Source organism: Chaetodon auriga, chromosome 7, assembly GCF_051107435.1.
Source record: "Chaetodon auriga isolate fChaAug3 chromosome 7, fChaAug3.hap1, whole genome shotgun sequence".
NCBI classification, from domain to species: Eukaryota; Metazoa; Chordata; class Actinopteri; order Chaetodontiformes; family Chaetodontidae; genus Chaetodon; species Chaetodon auriga.
Genome location: NC_135080.1, coordinates 28,622,691 through 28,643,639, shown reverse-complemented (window position 1 = coordinate 28,643,639; position 20,949 = coordinate 28,622,691). Strand labels below are relative to the sequence as shown.

The window sequence follows — 20,949 nt, the reverse complement described above, 5'->3', positions numbered from 1 at the left end:
GTGCATACCTTAAAATGCATTGTTAACTTACACTGAAAGAAGAATCAACTCTGCTTCTGCTGTTGGTCAATCTGTTTTCTCTATATATGTATGTAAATGATATGAATACAAACAACCACAGATCCAACAAAGACCACATTTTATTGAACACTGAATAACTGCCCGTGAAGGCTTATCTCTATTGATTGCTTTACCTTTGAGTAAGTGGCCCACCAGTGCAAAGTTGAAGTTGGTAATAAAGTTAAGGCCGACAAAGTGATCCATCTGCTTACAGTGCCATTCTAAAGGATGCCTGATCTCCATGAACACATCTTCTGGACTCTAGATGAGCATATGAAGAAGAAAAGAGCAGGATTAAATGAAAAAAACAAAACAAAACAAATAAACTCACTTTTAACACATAATAGTAGGTTTCTTCATGTACTTAATGAGTCCAAGAAGAATCAGTTCTTAAATTTCTTTTAAATGAAATAACTTTGTGTTCAGTTCAGTTCAGTGTGTTAAATCTTCCGTACCGTCAAAGAAGACGATTCACGTGACTGTTTGGTACCTCATTGCGAAACCGCACTTCAGAGGTCTCTTGACTTACTATAGATTCCTGATGACATTTCACCTCTCATCCAAAATGCGTCTTTGGTACAGTTCTTGAGCTTTTGTCAGAGGTGCTTAACTTCTTTTACTGTCAGACTTTTAACGACATGTGCACTAATACTCTATATGTGGCCTTTTAAAGCTGTCAGAGGTGCATCAGCAATGATAATAGATTAAAGAGCAACTTAACATCCTGTTTATCTTGAACACACCCCTTTCACACATCAGAATCAGAGTCAGAATCGGCTTTATTGGCCAAGTATGTGTGCACATTTTAGGAATTTGCTGCGGGTTTAAACACTGCACTCAATGTACTTGCTTAGAAAACGAAACATACTGCTCAACAAGGACAAACAAGATAAACAAAAAAACTTAAGATTGAACAATAAGGTAAGCAGTGCAAAAAATAAATAAATGCAAAAAATGATGAGGAAATAAACAATATACAAAATGAAATACATATTATTACATACATATTATACATATTCAAAGAATGCATGCAAATGCACTCATCACCACTAGCAGTGGTAGGACAAGTAGAAAGCTTTGTAATTCTGGGTGTAGTGTGCTAGGCAACTTTACTTCTCTAGAAAAAAACAAATAAAAACAAAAACAAACTACCATTGCAACGAAGACTACAGACTGGGATGATGTTGTAAGAATGAGACTACATACAGATTTAGTGTGAAATTAATTTTTAAAACTCTCATGTGACCTTGAGCACCTCTCAGCACGTCAAGCACTGTCAAGCTCAAAATTTACTGGTTTTCAGTACACACAACATTAAACTGTTGGAATGATGAGCTAAGGAGACCTTGTGCCTTGTGTGTTTTACAGTGTGTGTTTTACCTTGTCATTGAAGACACGCATTGTGTCCAGAGTGTGAAGATTCTGCTCCAGCAGGGCAGTTCCAGCAGAATAAAGGTTGACTTCATCCAGCTGCAGCACAGCAACTGCCACCCAGAACAGAGCTTTGTGCATGGGAGACTCCTGCAAGCACACATGGGGTTGGCTTTGGCACTATTGAACTGCTGACTATTCAACCAATTTAGAACTACCAAGTTCAGTCATTTGGCTTAGCATAGATATTCCACACAATAACAATCAACAACACCAGTTATGATGGCTGCTCCATCTTTCCTCCAGAAGGGGAGACCATGCCACACCTACTCTGCTAAGTTGCTTGACAGAACTGAGAGTGGAAATTGCTACATACACTGTAGAGTCTGTGCTTTGTTAATTTTCAAGCCAGTCAGCAGGAGTAGCCAAATATCAACCAGAGACACATCAGGCATACAAATAGTTAAAATTTCATATATTGAGAGATCATCTTTATTAATTTGTTAAAACTGAGAAAAAGCAATGAAGTCGGCGCAGACTACCCTTCAACCCAACACTAACAGCTGCAGGTAAGGTTAAAGAAAACTGAAAAACAATGGTTTGCCTTGTTAGTATTAATGTTCAGCAGTAATGAAATGGAGTTGTGACAATTTGCTGTGGCTAGCGCTGGAGCTACAATGGTTGTATACCTTGCTTAGTAAAGGCTGCAGCTTGGTCAAAGCAATGACTGTGGCCTCTATTAATACTTGGCTGTTGTAATTGTCCGGTCCCTTCAGACAACTTTCCAGACCCTGTGATGAAGAGGGAAATGAGAGGACAGGAAAAAATAAATAGGGACAGTAATAAATTGTACAGTAATTCACCACATGGCATAACAATAGGAAATATTCATAGGTGAAAAAGAGGTTTCAACTATGCATTCACCATATTGATTAGCTATTACAAACCCCAATCCAAGCAATACTATATGAATATTAACATCACTGGAAGAAAGCTTGTGATGAAAATAATACATGACATTTGTGTACCAACCCTTTGTTACATAAAAACCTGATACCAACCAATAGCATCTTTGATAAATACAGCTCAACTTAAAAGTGTACAGGGCCTCTTCAAACCTGCATCAATCAACATTGAAGTAACATTCAATCACATGTCTCTGTATGATGTGAAATTGGTCATATATTCAGCAATAATAAAAAGCCTGTGGAATGTTCCAAACGTTTGCTGCCCTGGTCACAACTTGTCTGAAACATGTTGCTGGCATCAAATTCAGAATACGAATATATTTATGAAAATCAATTAAATTAATGAGGTAAAACATGAAATATTATTAACTGTTTTCAATTCAGTATATGCCAAAAAATATTAACAAATGTTCACATCATGCTCTATTCATGTTTTACATGATCAGTCCAAGTATATCAAAGAAAGTAGCAAGCAAAAAAAAAAAAAAAAGAAATCTCTGGTGATTAAATCACAAACTATGTATATGAAGAGGATTATCATTAACACATTACAGATAATCATTAGACTGCATGTCTGGTTTACTCCATCTTCACAATACAAGAAAGGCTCCTGTTTTGAAATATTGACCTTTGAGAGTGAATTCAGAATAAAGACGTGACATGCAGAATAAATAACAGGCAAAATCTATCAAGCAGTATAGGGGCACTGCAGAGCTCAGATTGAATTTATAAACATCTCCAGTAACAGGTTTTCTAGAACATGGACCCTTCATGATGCCTGTTAAATAAATGCATTGTTGACTTGCTATGAGGTGTTGTAAAAATTGGCTTAAGTGTTTAATGGTCCCTACAATTTGACTATACACAAGCAAAGGCAATGGAAATGTGTCCATCTCCTGATGAAAAAGGATTTGGTATTGGGGCATGGGAAGAAAGTAACAGGTGAAGGCGAAGTAGCTCCACTTGACAACAGTGCAGATTGCTCTCTATTTTGAAATGTGTCATGATCATGGGTCATAACATAGGTTTGACAGAGAGGGTTGTATGTGTAAATGTGCGCTCTCACCCGGTCTATGCTGAGCAGAGGGCTGGCCTTGCTGAGGATTCGGATGATCTGCTTAATCTGGCCATGGCTCACCCTCTTACTGATGCAACCAAACACCACCAGTGCCCTGGGTTGGAGAGATGGGTTGTACTGGAATGCAAACCTGGAATCCAAACACGCAAAACAGATGTGTCCCGCAGTGCACATTTATGTTCTTAAAATAGATGCGTTAAAGTGAAATGGAGGAGGGTCATACTTCTGTGCAAGTTCTGTCCACTGGTCTAACCACTTGCAGGCTGGGATGTCCCTCATACAAGCCTGGAGAAAAGACAACACAGAGCAAACAGAATGAAAGAAACTGACAGACATGGCAAATCTCTTACTTTGAAAATGCACACACAGCAAGGTGCAGACCAGTGTCGTAAATTTGGCAGATCTATCAAAAATAATGTGTCAACGAGAGGGAAAACCTGGACCCTCAAACCTTTACAGGACAAGAACAGAGAACACCACATTTCGCTTAACCTCCCACACAAAGAAAGTTTGCCAATCAACTATTTAAATTTTAGCAGTTATATATTGATAATACAGTTTAAGAATTTCTTGTTGCATTCCAGCCTTGTTCACCTTCTTTTACTGTTTTGCTCCACAATCAAATTAAGTATTTAATGAACTGAGTATATTGTAAGAAATATTTCATACAATATCATTTTCAGCTATCATGCTGGTTAACCTGCTAACTCGCTGGTTATTCCTATATGAAACAGATGTGTTGGGGCAACGCAGAAGGAGTGGAAAAACAAATGTCTAGTTAACTTGATTTTCTCTGCTGACCTCCATGATCTCCAGTAAAGCCTCAGTAACGGTCTCCAAAGAGGACAGAGCGAATGTCTCCCTCTCATAGGAGCCCGGTGAGAAGGAGCGGTCTCTGTAACTGGAGCGGAAGGCGATGACGGCAGCTGACTTGACTTTGCTGATACCGAACAGCAGGTAGAACTTGGGCAGGGAGAATTCAGTCAGGCTCAGCCTCAGAACCTGCTTTGTCTCCTCTGAAAACAATGAACACATCAAAGATTTATTTTAATATGACATAAGTTGCCTTTATTTCTTTTTTTGTGTGTGCTCTCCACAAACTCTACAGTATACAGTATACAGTATTCTCAGCTTTCAAATTGCTCTCATATTAGTCACCTACACCATTCCAATGCACTGTACAATTGTTGAGTTTGACGACATCACTCTACTAGCTTAATCAAATGTCCTCACCACTGAAGTTGAGCTGCGAGCAGGTGCAGAGGGAGTGGATGATGTTGATAACCAAACCATGAGTGGAGGCTCTGAGAGACAGTGGCCCAGTGGCTACCAGCAGGGTCACCACGTGGAATAGGTAGGGCAGGTGGGCTGCAACATCCAGGGAGTTGTTGAAGGATAGCATGAGCATGTAGCGTGCCAAGATGGCGATGTCGTCCCACATCAAGTGTTGCTCCAGTGTGGGTGTTGGCGACAGGCATGTCTTGTCTATGATCTTACACATCCGACCAATAACCTGCCACACAGAATAAGAGACCAGCATTGAAATACCAGAGGCAAAAGCCAGACTTTTCAAACAACATAAATAAAACATTACTCAGCAAATAGTTGAGTCTTCCTTTATATGAGTGAACTCCATGTAGGCCGCTATCATGGCAAATCCCATATAGGATCACTACAATGTCTCCCCTGAGATCAGATCTCACTGAGCAGCTGTGTTCAGGAGTCATGACTTGTCTCTGCTAAACTGAGTCAAGACTATTTCAGTCAAAAGCCCCAGGGAAAGTAATGTAAATTTGCTGGAAAGTTTGCCAACATTGGGTTGTGACTGTTTGCTACAGTGTCCAAATGAAAACACAGCATGTCTTGTGACTTCCCCTGCTTCATTATACCACTACATATTTTTGTTGTTAAATTTGTGCCATTTTAATTTTACCTCAAAACAGATACAATAATTAACACCTTAATAATTTCACATTTGCTTTCTGTCTAAAAATGTGAAATTATTTGGCCACTTCAGGGCAGCAGAACAAGCTGGAAACACAACAGACATGTTAACAACTTATAAAGCTGTTACGGTGATCATGTTAGCAAACATGTTGCTTATTTACACATGCAGCAGACACAAAGCAAAATTATCACTGATATGTAGTTGTGTTTGGGTAAAAATTCAATGTTGTCTGTCTTTTAGCTCTGTTTTTGATATCCACTAAGTATGTGGGTCCTTAGCTGCTAAATGCTCTACTATGTTCACCAGCTAATCAACTAATTAATTGGTGATGAGAGGAGAGTTTGTGGGCCAGAAAACTAATAGCTAAGGCACCATGTAATGTAGCACTGTTTGTTATCAGTGCTAACTCACACTATCCATTTCATCTGGTGCAATATCTTTACATATTGTGCAATTTGTTAAGTTGTATATTTTTTCTCAACTATGCAACAACACTATTTATTATCCACATTGGCAACAGTATTTTTATAAACTGTATATATTGTGCTTATGCATAGGCTTGTGAAATTCACTGTCCTTTCAAGATTTCTATGCAACAGTATGTCTCAAGTGCAATACAACATATGACATTAGTAGTTTCTCTCATAGGACTATTGGCAATAGTACTTTAATGGGCAGTAGCATATTTTTATACCATTTAGTTTTGCTTTTATAATCTGCACATAATGTACATATACCTAGTTGTTTTTCTACTCTGTATCCTGTATACTTTTTTATCTTGACCCTTCTGTGACACTGTTTTTGCTTTTTTTAATACTTGCTTGCTATAATGACTTAATTACCCCGGTGTGGGATCTATAAAGTCTTATCTTATCTTATATTTAACAGAAACCAAAACATTCTAGACGTAAGGGGAATTGCAAGAACCCACTTATTCCACATTCCACCTAATCATCTCATTCATTTTTAACTTCAAAATAATGAGCAGAGTGGCACAAACCTTCTATACCATCACTGAAATTCAACCATCTAAAAACGCTTCCAAACTGTGAGTGGAGCAAGTTTTTGTTTATCCTCAGTTAAATGTTGGAGACTGTAGTTTCACATAAGTTACAAATAAATTCTATTATCAAGTTTAAGTTGCATGAGTCATGTACAATATCATCATGTAGAAATGTACTGAAACTTTAAACAAGTTTTGATCAGAACCTTTAAGAACATATAACAGGCTTACTGACGAATATGATTCTAATGAAACAATCCACAGTAAAGTCCCGCAGTAAACACTGCGCTTGTCTTTTTGGTTATGAAGCTGATACATATTACAAGATGGCAATGTTTATAACCAGTTAGAACACAGCATTATTCAACTCTTGGGTGACAAAGAGTTCAAGATCAGCAGACAAGGCTCCATTGTGTTTAGTAGGCTGTCCTGCCATGACATCAGACAGCAACCCTGTGGATAACACCAACACAAACACTCATGTATGGTCCCACAGTCATGTATACTTTTTAATTTGATATTCCTAAATTCAATACAACACTTTGGTTAAAATTACTGAAGGGAGCAGCACTTCAACTTAAATATGGACTGGCTTTTTAAAAGTCAACAATCTTCACAATGACCACTATTCAGTGCAGAGCTGTTGTCTTCCATAATAGGAGCCGGGCCCTGGCTTTTCTATTGTGTCGGTCTGTGTATGATGTGTTTATCTGAGTACCAGGCTGAATTTGGATCCAGACCACACAGATGATGGATAGTGACTGGATGAATTTGTCTGTTTGGATACTCTAAGGAGTGATTTACAGCTTTGGATTTATTTGTCCCATTAGTAAGTAATTAATTTTTTACATTTAATTGTGATTTTAGTGTCAGTGTCAAACTGGTACAGACACTAAACCATTGACAAAAGTTCAATTCATTTATCTTGTCACTTAACAATAATTAGTAAAACCATGTCAGTATTGTAATGAAGTGTAACACTTACTTAAGCAAGATGGAAGTATTATCACACTGAATGTAATAATGTAATAACTCTGGGGCTGCAACTTACAATCATTTTCATTATCAGTCTTATCTGTCGATTATTTTCTCGACTAATCAAGAATATGCTGTTTCATCTAGAAAATGGCAAACAATGTCTATCAGTGTATCACAATGACCAAGGTGATTTCCTGAAATGTCTTGTTGTGTTCACAACCCACAGCTATCATAGAGGAGGAAAGAAAACAGAAAAATCCACATTTAAGAAGCTAGAATCAGAGAATCTTGACTTTTTTTCTTGAAAAAAAAAAAAAAAAAAAAATACTCAAACTGATTTATCGATTATCAAAATAATTGCAGATTAAGTACATAAGGTGTTGCCCAAGGGACTGTGTCAAAGTGGTCCAGGTAGCCAAGAATGGTGGTGTTTGTATGCAGGCCTGGAAACTCAAACGGAATGAAAAACTGAGGAGATATAAACCAAAACCTCTGGGGTCTGAAGAAGAATTTTATATTTTGAACATACACTTTAATCATTCTGGTGCACTCTGAGATGAAAATAGAGGTATAAGGTATCCTGTTTAAGCTCAAGCTACTGCAGGTAGCTAGTGATTCAGTTCAGCTGGTTTATGTCTAAGTGCATTTCAGTATTTTGGCCATGTTGGCATGTGGTTATTTTTGTTGTTTAGTATTTTTCTTCCTCGACCACTTCTCCCTGATGCATTTGAAAAATGTCTGTAGGTACAATAGCATTTTAGCGGTAGACATTTTGAATATGTTGGTGCTACATAGACAAACTCGCCTTGCCTTATCACAAATGTGACTAAAAAATGACTTCTGACACACAGCAAGACACCGTTGGTGTGTTGACTTTTAATAAAAGGAGCATTTGTTTTGACATGCATAATGTCCTGCAGTCAGGCATTCACGCTCACACACACACACACACACACACTGGAACATTCCTGGCTGCATCTGAGACATCAAGGCATTTTGAGGACACAACGTCTCAGGTACGTAATGTTAACTAACTTTACAGTATCAACTAGTCCAAACGAAATTTTATCATTATCAATGTATGACAGCAAGAAGAACATTACTGCAGAAGTTATCATCGATCATGATGAATTCCCAATAAGTGTGGATCATAAGCTGGCGCTGATTAAGTCGAACTGCCTGTTGCTATTACTGATTAGATGGTGATTAACCACTTTTGCTCCATTTCTTTGATGGCTTAATGAATGCTCTAGTAGATTTTGTGTTGACCATTTGTGAACTGTGTTAAACTCATATCTTTACAGTCAATGTGTTTATGTTTAAATTGTTTACTAGAACACAAAATTGTTCACAAGAACACAATGTTTTTCATAGATCAAACCTCAAAGTGCACCAGATTGATGCATTTAAATATTAAAATGTAAAATGCATGCCACAGTCTCACAAAAATCACAGTCCTTCCAAAAGTCTCACAAAATCTTATGGGAAACACTGGGTAACTGGGCAAATATTATTCCACCATGTAATAGCTCAGAGTGGAGAGTCTCACCTTGCTGGAGACTAGTTTGACATTCCCAGAAGCCAGAGCCACTGCAGTATCAGCCATGACCTCTGCTTTGATGGAGCCCAGACCTCCTGTGGCACTGGTCTTAATAAAGCTGTCCAACACCACATCCAACAGGTCTGTTATCTGAAGACAGTGAGAAAGTTAGAGGTCAAATCCACATTACATCACATTACATTTTACTTGTCAAGATGTTGGTGAGGTAGACTCACCTGGCCAAGGCTACCCCAGATCTTGGCCTGGATAGAAGGATACATCTGCTTTTCATTTATTGTCATGGTAATGAGTTTGTCCAAAATGGCAGTGACACGCTGGCGCTTGGCGTCGTCATTGTGTTTACAGAAGCGAACCAGGTTTAGCAGCCAGGGTGTCATGTACTCCAGGCAGAGATGTTTCAGCTCAATACCTGCAATAGAAAAACTTCTTCTGAACACACCATGTGATTTACCGGTTTAATACAGCCAAGTTCATAGTTGGGTCAATGGTGAAAATAGTGTCTGTGACTTAAAGAAGTTCAACAAAGCACCATCTTAACATAATTTCTATTTAAAGTGCTACTCACTGATGTTCCACATGAAGATCAGTTTACTCACAATGAGTACTCACTCAGCCTCAAAACAGTTGTATAATGGCTTGAGTGGCTCTGGAGGAACTTTGTCAGTCTCAGGAAATAACTCTACAAATTTATGACAGGAAGTCAGTGTTGCAAACTAGAGGAGTAGAGTTTGAAAAAAGTGTATCCACCTTGCATTTACCTGGCAGGGAGGGTCTACTGAAATCATGCTACTGGTTGCATTCAACCAAACATAAGAATCACTGTCACACACTGGAAACACGACACCTGCTTCACATAATGTAAAAAGCACAAAATCAACATAGTCTCTCAGAGTTGCAAGCAGGGGTTTAAGATTCTCAGTGCTGGTCTACAATGGGGGACCAAGAATAATCGCTTTAATTAATGAACAGGTGACCTTCTCATAGAATCTCCTGATGTGATCAACAATATATGCATTTTTATCATGAACCCTGAAAAGGCAGTTTTATACAAACACAATGCTTTTCAGTGAGTAGCAGAAGACATCCATTTCAGTACAATGAGTCTATTAGGTTTAGAAAGGGTAAAAAGAGTGAGTTATAAAGTGAGCTCTGTTATGTGCACTTACTGGACTTGCTGAAGCCTGAAATGCACTCCTCCAGAAACTCCAGTGTCAGATGGGGCTCATTGGCAGCCAGAGTCTTGCTGATGGAGACAATGAAAAGGGTGTTGTTGGCTGGGATGCAGAGGCCAGATGTCTCCAGTAGCTGGCCCTCTATCTTTAGGTTGAAGGTGCAGGTCAAAGCACACAACAGATTGTAAGCTGCAGACCTGGATGTGAGACGGGCAACAAGTAAACAATGTTAAGGAATGACAAAATGTAGTGCAGAAAGCATTGTCCAGTTTTATCATTGCTCAGCTGTCATTTTTTCCCTAATACTTTTGGACCAAAATAACAGCTTCTCAATGTAGCATAGTTTAACTCAACCTGAGTGTCTACATGTTAAAATCACACAAGGTAATTTTACATTTGCAGCTCAGAAGAGAAAATTTCTGAAATTTTGGTACCTACAAATCTTGATAAAAAACAAACAAAACAAACAAACAAACAAAACAAATTAGCTTTCTCTAGAAAGAGGGCACTTGCTTGCTGCATTTTAGACAATAATATAGAGTCTACTTTTTAGTGTGGATTCTCACATCCTCCAGTTGGGAAGACTCCATAGCAGAACTTACAACTTGTCTGGCATAAAGAAAAATAATTCATTCAAAAAGGTTGGGACAGTGTAGAAAACATAAATAAAAAACAGATGAACGCGAAAAAAAAAAAAAAAAGTCCTATCCTTGCTTGTGAATGACTGAGCCTTTTGAGGATGCCCCTTCCACACCCAATCATGACCAATTAACCTGTTTACCCGTGGAATGTTCCAGGTGTTTTTTGAGCATTCAGTAACTTTATGTCTTTTGTTGCAGTTATCCCAACTTGTTTGAAACATGTTGCTGGCATCAAATTCAGAATAAGTATATATTTACAAAAATCACGGTAGTTGCTGTGGTAAAACAATAAATATATTGTCTTTGTATTGTTTTCAATTGAGTGTACGTCAAAAAGGATTTGCAAATTATCACAGTCTGTTTTACTTATGTTTTAAACAGCATCCCAACTTTTTTTGGAATGGGGGCTGTACATGGATCAGACCCCTTTTCTTTTGCAGCCCCACTTTTTTCATAAAGCCAGGTAAGGTTACTGTGTTTTTCTAGGGTCAAAGACTCTTGCTAAGAATACCTCCCTGAAGGACTGACCTGAGACTGGGGTCAGAACTGCCAAGATTCAGCAAAGCGATGTTGAGCAGGGTGCCGGGAACATCTTTTGGCCGGATCTTGGTGTGCTGTGGGATGGAATCTGGCTGCGACAGTTCCCAGCGTGTCCGGATATGGATGATTGACTGGACAATGGTGTCACACTCCTGGTGCATGAATGTCAGCGGTGTTCCCTGGTTGGCCATGGTGAGGGTGAACTGGCTCTCATCAACCAGGCAGATCTCTTCAATCTCTGAGGCGTAGTATACATCATTGAGAAAGACGGGCTGGCCCAGGACACGGGTCCGCTCGGCTGAGGTCACCTGAACTGCTGTCGAGCCCACCTGATCAGCAAGAAAACATACACTGTTTTAGGAATTCCAAGGCTTGCTCTTTAATGATATTACTAACCTTCGCAAATCTAATCCTTTCAGTAGATGTACAACCTCAATTTCACAAAAGTTGGGACAGTGTGTAAAACATAAATAAAAACAGAATGCAATAATTTGCAAATGAACTGCATTCACTGATAGCAGTTTTTATGAAGTGTTCCTGAACCCATGTAGTAATATACTTTATACAACCATGTGTTTCACAAAGTGGTGAGCCATGGATGAGCAAATTATTACATTCTGTTTTATTCATGTTAAAGACAGAATCACGGTTGTATTCATGGCACCTTATTGTAAAACTTACTAAGGCTGCATTCTCACCTTTATTGAAACCTTGGTATCTTTGTGGGCCAGCTTGAGGGCATTGTGGAACACTTTAAGGTCTTCTTCCAGAGATAGCGTGGCTGCAGGCAGCTTCTGTAGGTCGGACTCAATGTGCTCGGCCAGCTTAGCCGGAGAATCAATGAACTGAAGCCGTTTGCTGCCCTTCAGTCCAGTCAGCAGCCGCTCATGGTACTTGGTGTACTCCCTCACCCAAGTGTTGCAGTTGTAGACATAGACAGCTGCTACGTTCTCATAAGCAAAGCCAGGGAAGACCACAAACCACTTTGACAGGAAGTCAGTCTTGAAGCGATTGCTAGGTCCTACATGTGTTAAGTCAACTACTATCTCATAAGGCTTTGCGTAGTAGGGTTTGAGGGTGAGGAGGACATGGTAGATGAGCAGGTCACCATTGATCTGGCCTGTTTTGAACCTACAGAAAAGAGATTAAAAATAATAATAAGACAAGATCAAATTCTTATCAAATAACTTATTTGTTATATATTAGTGTGCACTTTAAGGATTGCATTTTTTAATTTCACTGTATTTGTATAATGACAATAAAGACATTCAAATTCAAATTCAAATTCAAATTCAAATTCTGGCCTTCTGTAGTAAACGGTGCATTACTGTTTTTAGGGTTCTCTTTGTACACAAGTCTAAAATTTATTCATAGAAAAATATGCAACACTAATGAAACACTATTTCATTATTCCTTGTTTATCTTGTTTATATTGCTTGTTTGATATTTAATGTCCCTTTTACTGATGCCCTCTATGTTTGCTATCCACTTTGCTGCTGTAATACCTGAAATTTCTCCACTGTGGGACTAATAAAGGTATATCTTACCTTATCTTATCTTAAATCCTTATCTTTTAGTTTCTGATAAACTGTATTTCTTTTTTGTCTGTCAGTTCTTGTAAGGTCTTAAGCTTCTGTGGTATCAAACCGGAGGCCCTGAAATAACCAGATCAGAAAAAGACCCAGAAAGGGGTTGAGGAAGTGAATTCAGAGCATCTCAAAAGTCTGACTGCAGCAGGCGTCTCACTGCATCCCTTCATCAAGACCTCCAAATAAGACTTCTTTGAGTAAGTATTGTCAATATATGATCTGCTTTTCATCACATTCAAGGTGAAAGATTTAGTAAATACGATACCACAAAAATTATTAAGTAGTAAACTTAGACTCAACTTTCTGGTCTGAATCTTTTGCAATGACACAGATGTACTTAAGTAGCAGCTTCATCAGGGCAAAGAGAGTTTCAGTATATTTAAATTCATCTTAAACAGTTAAGTTGCATGCTGCTAGTAATGCAGAAGGTTTGCATCTCTGAACTGGATTTACCCTTTCTACACACATTTTTTTCTATCTCAGAGCACAATGGAAAGCACCAGAACTCTTTGGCTGTTTGTCCTGCTCAACTTGCTGCTGTTCTATCGTGCCAATTCAACCACCCAGCCTTATTTGTACAAAACAGAGGGTCATGGTGGCAGCTCAACCCCTGCCCTGGAGCCGACCCTCGCTACCACTGACCACACAAACTCTTCTGATACAGACACCAATGGCACTCGTGGTGACTGCTTGATCGACACTGAAATGGGTCTGATTGCCATAGGGTCAGCGGGGGGACTATTAGTCTGTCTTCTAGTTGCCACTGTGGTATTGGCATGCCAGGTCAGCAAAATTCAGCACCGGGTTTATGCCTCCCGAACCTCCCAGTCCAACATGGACTTGGTGAGCAGTGCAGGCTACTGGGGCATTAACCGGCCTGAGGTCGGGGGACTGGTTGGGCCGTGTGATGCCAGTGTCATGCTCGAGGAGGTGAGAGCAGACAGCAAGATGGAGGAAGACAGGCAGTCTGAAATACGAGAGGCAGGGGAGGAAGCTGGGGAAGGACTTCAAGGGGCCATGGCAATGTCTCTTGATCATGAAGAGAAAGCCTGTCATATGCCAAGTTCCAGCTCCAGGGATTGCTGCCTGGAAGTTCCCAGGGATCTAGAAGATATGCCCCTCGTTGTGTGAAGAAATAACCTGACCTCAGTAAACCAGACACTTCACTCAAGACAAGCAGCAACCTCTCAGTTCAACTGTGTTAACTTGGTGTGTTTAATTCATGTTCTTTCCAATTCATTTCACCTTGTTGAAATTAGGTCTGCTGGAAATTTGGATTTTTTGAATATTAGTGCGGATACATTAGCTAAGTTTTGGTACACATACCAATTTTCGATATCTTATATTGAGAAAAATAATCCCAAACCAAAAAATGGGGATGCTGTGTAAAATGTAAATAAAAACAGAATGCAATCATTTGGGGGGAAAAAAAACTGTCCAAGTAGTCAGATCCATTACACAATCGTGTTTCACAAAGGGGTGACCCTCAGCCCACCCTTGCTTGTGAATGACTGAGCCTTTTGAGAATGCCCCTTTCATACCCAATCACGGTACTATCATATGTTACCACTGAACCTGTTTATCTGGGAAAAGCTACCAACAGGTCTTATGTGAGTATTCCACAACTTCCCTAGTCTTTTGTTGCACCTGTCCCAACTTGTTGAAAAATGTTGCTGCCATCAAAATTAGAATAATCACATATTTACAAAAAACAATGGAAATTTATAAGGTAAAAGATTATATATATTGTGTTTGTTTTAAATTGAGTATATGAAAAGGATTAGCAAATCCCATCATTATTTATGCTTTATACAGTGTCCCAACGTTTTTGGAAACAGGATTGTACATTTTTCAACATAAACTTCTTTTCACTCAAGAAAATAAGTTAGGGGTCTCTCTCTCTCTCTCGCACGCGCGCACGCACGCACGCACACACACACGCACGCACGCACGCACGCACGCACGCACACACACACACACACACACACACACACACACACACACACACACACACACACACACACACACACACACACACACACACACACATATAGTTTGAATCTGGCAAAATATGCTTTTATCTGACCAAAGAATAAGTTCACAGGTTTTCAAATCTGACAATGCATTCAATGCCAGTTTTTGATGCTCAGTGCTACAGCCACTTTGGTCCGCACCATAACAGTATCATGGTTCAATGCCCAGTTCTAGTAATGTGTACTGTATATACTGTATTTTATTCGTGGAATTTATTCAAAATATCTATACTGTTTAGGAAAACATAACTAAATAAAAAGTAATTAAATATAACTTTTAAACATCTAATATGATATACTACATATTTTTGCTTAAAATTTTCAATACTTGCTGTACAACTGTGTGATTTGGCTCAATTCTCTGGTTTTATAACTTTAAAACTGAGTGGACAACAATTTAAGAAACAAAGAGACAAATGGTAAACAAGAAAATCAACACACTTTTAAAGTATGGAAGAGGATCCAAGCCGTGTTGAAGTGGCTGTCTGAAAGTTGGGCTCATTGTCTGTTAACAGTCCTTTATTAATAAATCTCAGTTGAACTCTGTGTCTGTCAATTTAGACGTTTGTGATTTCTTACTTGTACAGCAGACATCCTTATACTACTGTTCTTTTATTTTTCTTGTATACGTGAAAAAAAGCCTATTAACATGTCAGGTTTTAAATAAATGAATTTTGCATTGAGTCAATGCCTTGTGTTTCAAATTAATATCCAGAATTTAAGTCACTATGCCTGTATTTATTCTTATCTATTATTAGGATTGAAGCCCTGAAGTTGTAGAACTTTTTTGTGTTTGTGCTGGTTCATTAAAAGCATTCTAGTTCAAGCCCTGAATGGGCCGTTTTATGCTGTTTCTCAAAGTGCTGTGAGCTAGAATGAGCTAGAAATATGAAACATAGCCCCATAACTGGAAATGATAGGCAAGTGCTTCCCAAGGAATAAGAGCCCAATTGACTGGATGGTGGCCCTGTAATTAAGAGCCAAAATTTTAATTTTGGTGCCACAAAAACCAAAAATGTGTATATCAAAACTTAGAGGACAGAATCTTACCAATTTAGGTGTGTATACTCCGTGGGCAAGGTTTGCAAGTAGGCGTGGTCTATCACATATTTACTCATAACTCAAGATGCCTTTGAGCAATCAGAGGGAAGAAGAATCAGAGGGACAATCCCCTTTATTTGTCACACAGTAACATCCACATGCACACACACACCATGCACTGGTGAAATTTGTCCTCCACTTTTAACCTATCCTGGTCGTCCTTCCTCCGTGGCAGACCAGGAGCGGTGGGCTGCCATCCGACCGGCACCTGGGGACCAGGTCTTTTTGTCACCATTGGTCAGGTGGTGATCTTCTTGCATGTTTTTAGTGGGGGTATTTTTATGGAGGATACCCCAGGTGAACACGGGGAGAACATGCAAACTCCACACAGAAAGGCCCTTTTCCTCAAGCAGCAGGCACCGAAGGCATGGTGACAGACACGCCTCCGGCGCCCACAGTGAGATCGAACCTGGGACCTTCTAGCTGTGAGGCGACAGTGTTACCACTGTGCCACCGTGCCACCCAATCATGATTAAAGCCACTGAAGACACTGAAGACATCCCACTTTCCTGAAAATACACATCAAGTTGTTTTCAAATCTGACAAAGGTGGAAGAAAACGTGGATCTTTGCAATTGCTGAAATGCAGCAAACTTTGTGATGATGAAACAAGTGTGTGATTGGTCTCACAACTTGTTTAAACACAATTAAACTAGCTAAAGTAACTTTGCTTACCTTTGCGAAGCCTTAATCTTGCTATTTTACTTTTATTTTACTTAATTTTGGCCTATTGAGCTGCTTCCTTCTGTTTAAAACAAAAGGGCTTGGTCCCGGAATCACTGCTATATTTATAATTATTATGGAGAATTATTGCATTTACTGTGCATTCACTATGTATAATAAAATAGATTTTTGGGGGGTTGCAATCGTAAAGACATTAATTTAAGAAGGCTAAATGGAGTTTCCTCTTTAATACCATGATATAATACCGTCACTGTAAAAAAATAAATACCATCATATAAATTTTAGGTCATATTGCCCACCTGCACATGATGCTGCAAAGAAGCCACAGACCGTAAATTGATGCTTCACACACAACTTCAACCCAACCCGGCAGCACAGACTTTGCTGCTGAAGATATACAATCACCACAGTTTCACGGTGGGCAACCACGATTAGCATCACCAATTATGGTCCAACCTAATGTGAAAATATGGTAACAATCTCCCCTTCTTGTCCTGAGTGTTTTTGCAGGACATTATGATGAGGCATTTCTGTGTAATGTTGTTGAAATTTGCATGTATGGATTGGATTAGTATGGATTCTTGAGTTATGGCCAAAAATGTGTTTTGTGAGGTCACAGTGACCTTGCCCTTTGATCACCAAAATCTAATCAGTTCATCCTTGAGTCCAGTGAATGTTTGTGCCAAATCAGAAGAAATTCCCTCAAGATGTTCCTATATTGTGTTCACGTATGTCATATGTCCTGTTTTCACGAATGCACAGCAAGCAGGGATTCGGGGTGAAACAGGAACTACTATATTTAGCACAGTAGATTGAGCATGCATAGGGTTGTCATCGGTTTCACATGTGACACTTCCTGTAAGTGAGGAAAGAATCAGTCTCAACATTTTAGCAGAGAAGAGCCACCCATGCCCTCTGTGTCTGCTCAAGAGACATCCTGCCAGACAGGCAACAGCATAATAATCCTACAACTACTTCACTCATAACATCCGGGAACCACACAACTAAAGGGTTACAGACGTCATCAGTGTAAAGTCATTGGAAAGCGCATTTTAATCATTTAAACTATTAATATAGCCTTAGGTCTAGCTTATATCTGAAGTGTTTTGGATTGATGCTTAATGGGTGTGTCCACAAAAAAGTGTAATACTGCCTTCTAATATTACTCTATCTGCTCTATTGATGCTGCTGTAATCTAGAATTTCCCCTCGCAGGACTAATAAAGGAATATTGAATTGAATTGAATTGAATTGAATTGAATTGAATTGAATTGAATTGCTGACAAATCTATATACAGAAAACTTGCATGTATCTGATGAATTGAAACAGTCCCAACCCACAATTTAATCACTACTATGGCACCTTGAAGCAATTTCTGATTGAGAAATGAGTTAATAACTTCTGACTAACTGACTTCCTTGATTAAACTGAAAATCTCCTTTTGATTCATATATTTTAACATTGTAAAATGTAACCAAAGACAAGTGGAGAAATTAATGTAAATCAGATGAAATTGTTGACTGTAGTGTTTTAAATATATCCAGTATATACCTTTGAAATACATGCTTATTTAAAGTTGCATTTTGAGGAAACAATGCAAGACCAGCCGGCATTTCACAACACCATCCCCTGCTGCTTGAACTCTCATAACTATTTCCTCATCAGAAAGTCACTGCTTTAGACCAGTGGTTCTCAACTGGTCTGGCTTCGGGACCACCACCACCCCTTAATGGCAAGCTGCAACCCAAATTGAGGAAAAAAGACGGCACTCTGCTGCATTAAAAAATCCCCTTTAAAATTGAAGCACAGGATTTTGTTCTTAACATTTTTTTTTTTGCCCAGGGAAAGGCCTGGGACCCACTGAAAACCAGTCCACGACCCAAAAGTGGGTCAAGACCCACCAGTTGAGAATCACTGCTTTAGACTGTATGCTATGCGTCTCTGATAATATAACTTCCTGTGTTGTAGCCACAAAGACACAGCAAAGCCCCAGGAGACTGAAGAAAGCAATGACCATCAATTTTGCAAGCCCACTTTTCATATGGTTGCGCCCATTGACAGCAAGCAGCACAGTGACATTTGGCCAGAATCACAACTTCATGAATGTTATGACAGGGAGGTAGGAAATAAATTCCCTCACGACCAGCTGACAACACAGGAGGCGTCCATCTTAAATCCACTCTCAGAGGAAAAACTGACAAAACACAGCACAAAGTCTTTACTGCAAACAACGCAAACGATGCCTTCTGAAATATTGTTAGCAAAAATTCAAACAGCTGCAACTCCACCCACCTCCATATCATTTCAGTTGAAGAGCTCAACTGTACACATGAAATTCGTGACAGAAATACAATTTAAAGTCACAACATCAACAACAACAGTCGTAACAAGTCAAGCCAGCAACCCAACCAGAATTACAAGGGTACTTTCAATGCTATGGAGCTCCACCCAAAGCCAAGACACAGGAAACACACTGACCGGCCAATTCACCAGTGATAAAATTACCCATCCATCTAGACATCCAACACAGTTTATAAACTTCATCTCTGCTACAACCACATCTTCCAAGCATGTTGAAAACAAGTCTACAAGTACAAGCACAGTCGCAGGTGGTGAGGTTATACAGTCCACAGGCTTATACAAAACTTCACTGGCCACAGCAAAGACACCACTCATCCAAACTGAGGCAAAGAATAGACAAGGTCCTCCAGAAAAAAAAAAGTTCAAAAACAGAACAAACCACAGCAAAGCTGTGACAGGGCTAGTAAGTGGAGCCCTGGTGATGATGATGGTAGGATTCCTGCTAATCTATATAAAGAAACAGAAGCTTCAGAGCAGCAGATAACACCTAGAGACTAGATTGGTCCTTCACCATTTCTAGAGGGTGGAGCAGACAATGGCCAGGCAACACTGAGGTCATCTCACCGAATTCCTCTCTTCAGCTTCCTGCCTCAGAGGCTGTCCAAAAGGATGTCCTTGCTCCCAGGAAAAGATGAGGAGTCAGAAGACATGACATCAGTTACTACATTTGGAGATACACATCAGGAGAGTATATTTGTTCCAGAGATGGATGGAAATGATGTACAAAGAAGCAATGGGACTGCTGTAATTGTTCCAGAAACGAAAAGAAAAGGTGATACTGCAGAGCCTGTTTAAAAACTCTGTCTCTGTGTCCTCTTCACAAACGAATGACCCACTGTATACAAACGTTACAAACCTTATTGAAGACCATCCTGCAAATCCCCCTACTCTGTCTGGAGCCATGAATTCTGGCTTATCTGAAAAACGGCTTGGGGCAATCTTGAGTGAACTTAATGGATATGTAAAAGGATATGTAATAGTGAGAACATGTTTCTAATGTTTCATCTGACATAGAAGATAGTTAGTCCACTTGACAGTCAAGACTACACATATTTTGTTTATCTCTGATTTACTATGTGCAGAGTAATGTAGCATGCACAGTTGATAAAACAGAAGGTTCTTTACCTTCAGCCCTAGATCTACGTGTTTTTTAATTTACAGATCATGTTTCAAAACTTTCAGAATAGAGGAGCACATTTCTCAATATCTGACTTTCATATTTGTTAGTCATAAGTGACACTGTTTTATGAGGCTTGTGTAATTATGTCTAAACAATAACTGCATTACATTTTGTCTGCTCACAAGAGCTTTGCTCCTCTAGTGTGTTAGAGGAAATGTAGGCACCACCATCATAAAACATTGGCTACAGGATGCTCAGGCATTCTCCCCCATCTTCCCCACACTCAGCACTTTTCAGCTGTACCTACTGCTGACGGTTATGGATTAACTGTTTCATATGTTCAGTGCTGCTGTTCAGTGTGGTTACGTGGTTTTCACAACGTGCCATTTCTAGGCTGAATGTTGGGCAAGAAAAAAGTCTTGTGAAATGGTTTCTGTTATATGTCTCTGAGTGGTTGTGGATGTTGTTTTGGATGACATATTAAAAGCAAACCCACTTCCACGTACCAAATAATTCTACAGATGTACACTAACTGGTTGCTTAAAATGAGTTGTTACACATATTAAAACCTATCTGATAAAGGTAAAAGTGACTTCATTGCAATTGTATTTATTGCTTTTACTGTATATTATTGAATTGATAACCATTCAGTGGGTTTACTGACACATATACCAGCCTGATAGTAACCTATGAGCTGGCCCTCTGTTCACATTCTGATACACCCTATTTGCATAACAATGAG

General features: G+C 39.2%; 2 protein-coding genes and 1 long non-coding RNA gene across 7 annotated transcripts in view; 2 read left to right on the top strand and 1 right to left on the bottom strand.

Moving 5' to 3' along the window:
* The window catches only part of nf1a (neurofibromin 1a), a 162,557-nt gene that overhangs the window by 9,210 nt on the left and 132,398 nt on the right, over window positions 1-20,949 (bottom strand). For all 5 annotated transcript variants that reach the window (XM_076734334.1, XM_076734337.1, XM_076734335.1 and 2 more), the window contains 12 exons: window positions 12,019-12,451; window positions 11,309-11,649; window positions 10,134-10,336; window positions 9,183-9,376; window positions 8,956-9,096; window positions 4,711-4,990; window positions 4,279-4,493; window positions 3,701-3,762; window positions 3,466-3,607; window positions 2,121-2,222; window positions 1,441-1,581; window positions 195-321 (listed from right to left, as the gene is read on the bottom strand). In XM_076734334.1, coding sequence (XP_076590449.1) covers window positions 195-321; window positions 1,441-1,581; window positions 2,121-2,222; window positions 3,466-3,607; window positions 3,701-3,762; window positions 4,279-4,493; window positions 4,711-4,990; window positions 8,956-9,096; window positions 9,183-9,376; window positions 10,134-10,336; window positions 11,309-11,649; window positions 12,019-12,451 — 2,381 coding nt within the window. The remainder of the gene's footprint in view (window positions 1-194; window positions 322-1,440; window positions 1,582-2,120; window positions 2,223-3,465; window positions 3,608-3,700; window positions 3,763-4,278; window positions 4,494-4,710; window positions 4,991-8,955; window positions 9,097-9,182; window positions 9,377-10,133; window positions 10,337-11,308; window positions 11,650-12,018; window positions 12,452-20,949) is intronic.
* Window positions 6,871-15,625, top strand: LOC143322908 (uncharacterized). Its single transcript, XR_013077363.1, has 3 exons — window positions 6,871-7,257; window positions 12,933-13,106; window positions 13,393-15,625. It is a non-coding gene; the product is annotated as an uncharacterized LOC143322908 (long non-coding RNA).
* evi2b (ecotropic viral integration site 2B) lies at window positions 18,560-20,084 on the top strand. The gene is given in 4 exon segments (XM_076734577.1): window positions 18,560-18,841; window positions 18,844-19,557; window positions 19,560-19,879; window positions 19,881-20,084. Coding segments are annotated over 4 exon segments (1,425 nt in total). The 5' UTR covers window positions 18,560-18,654.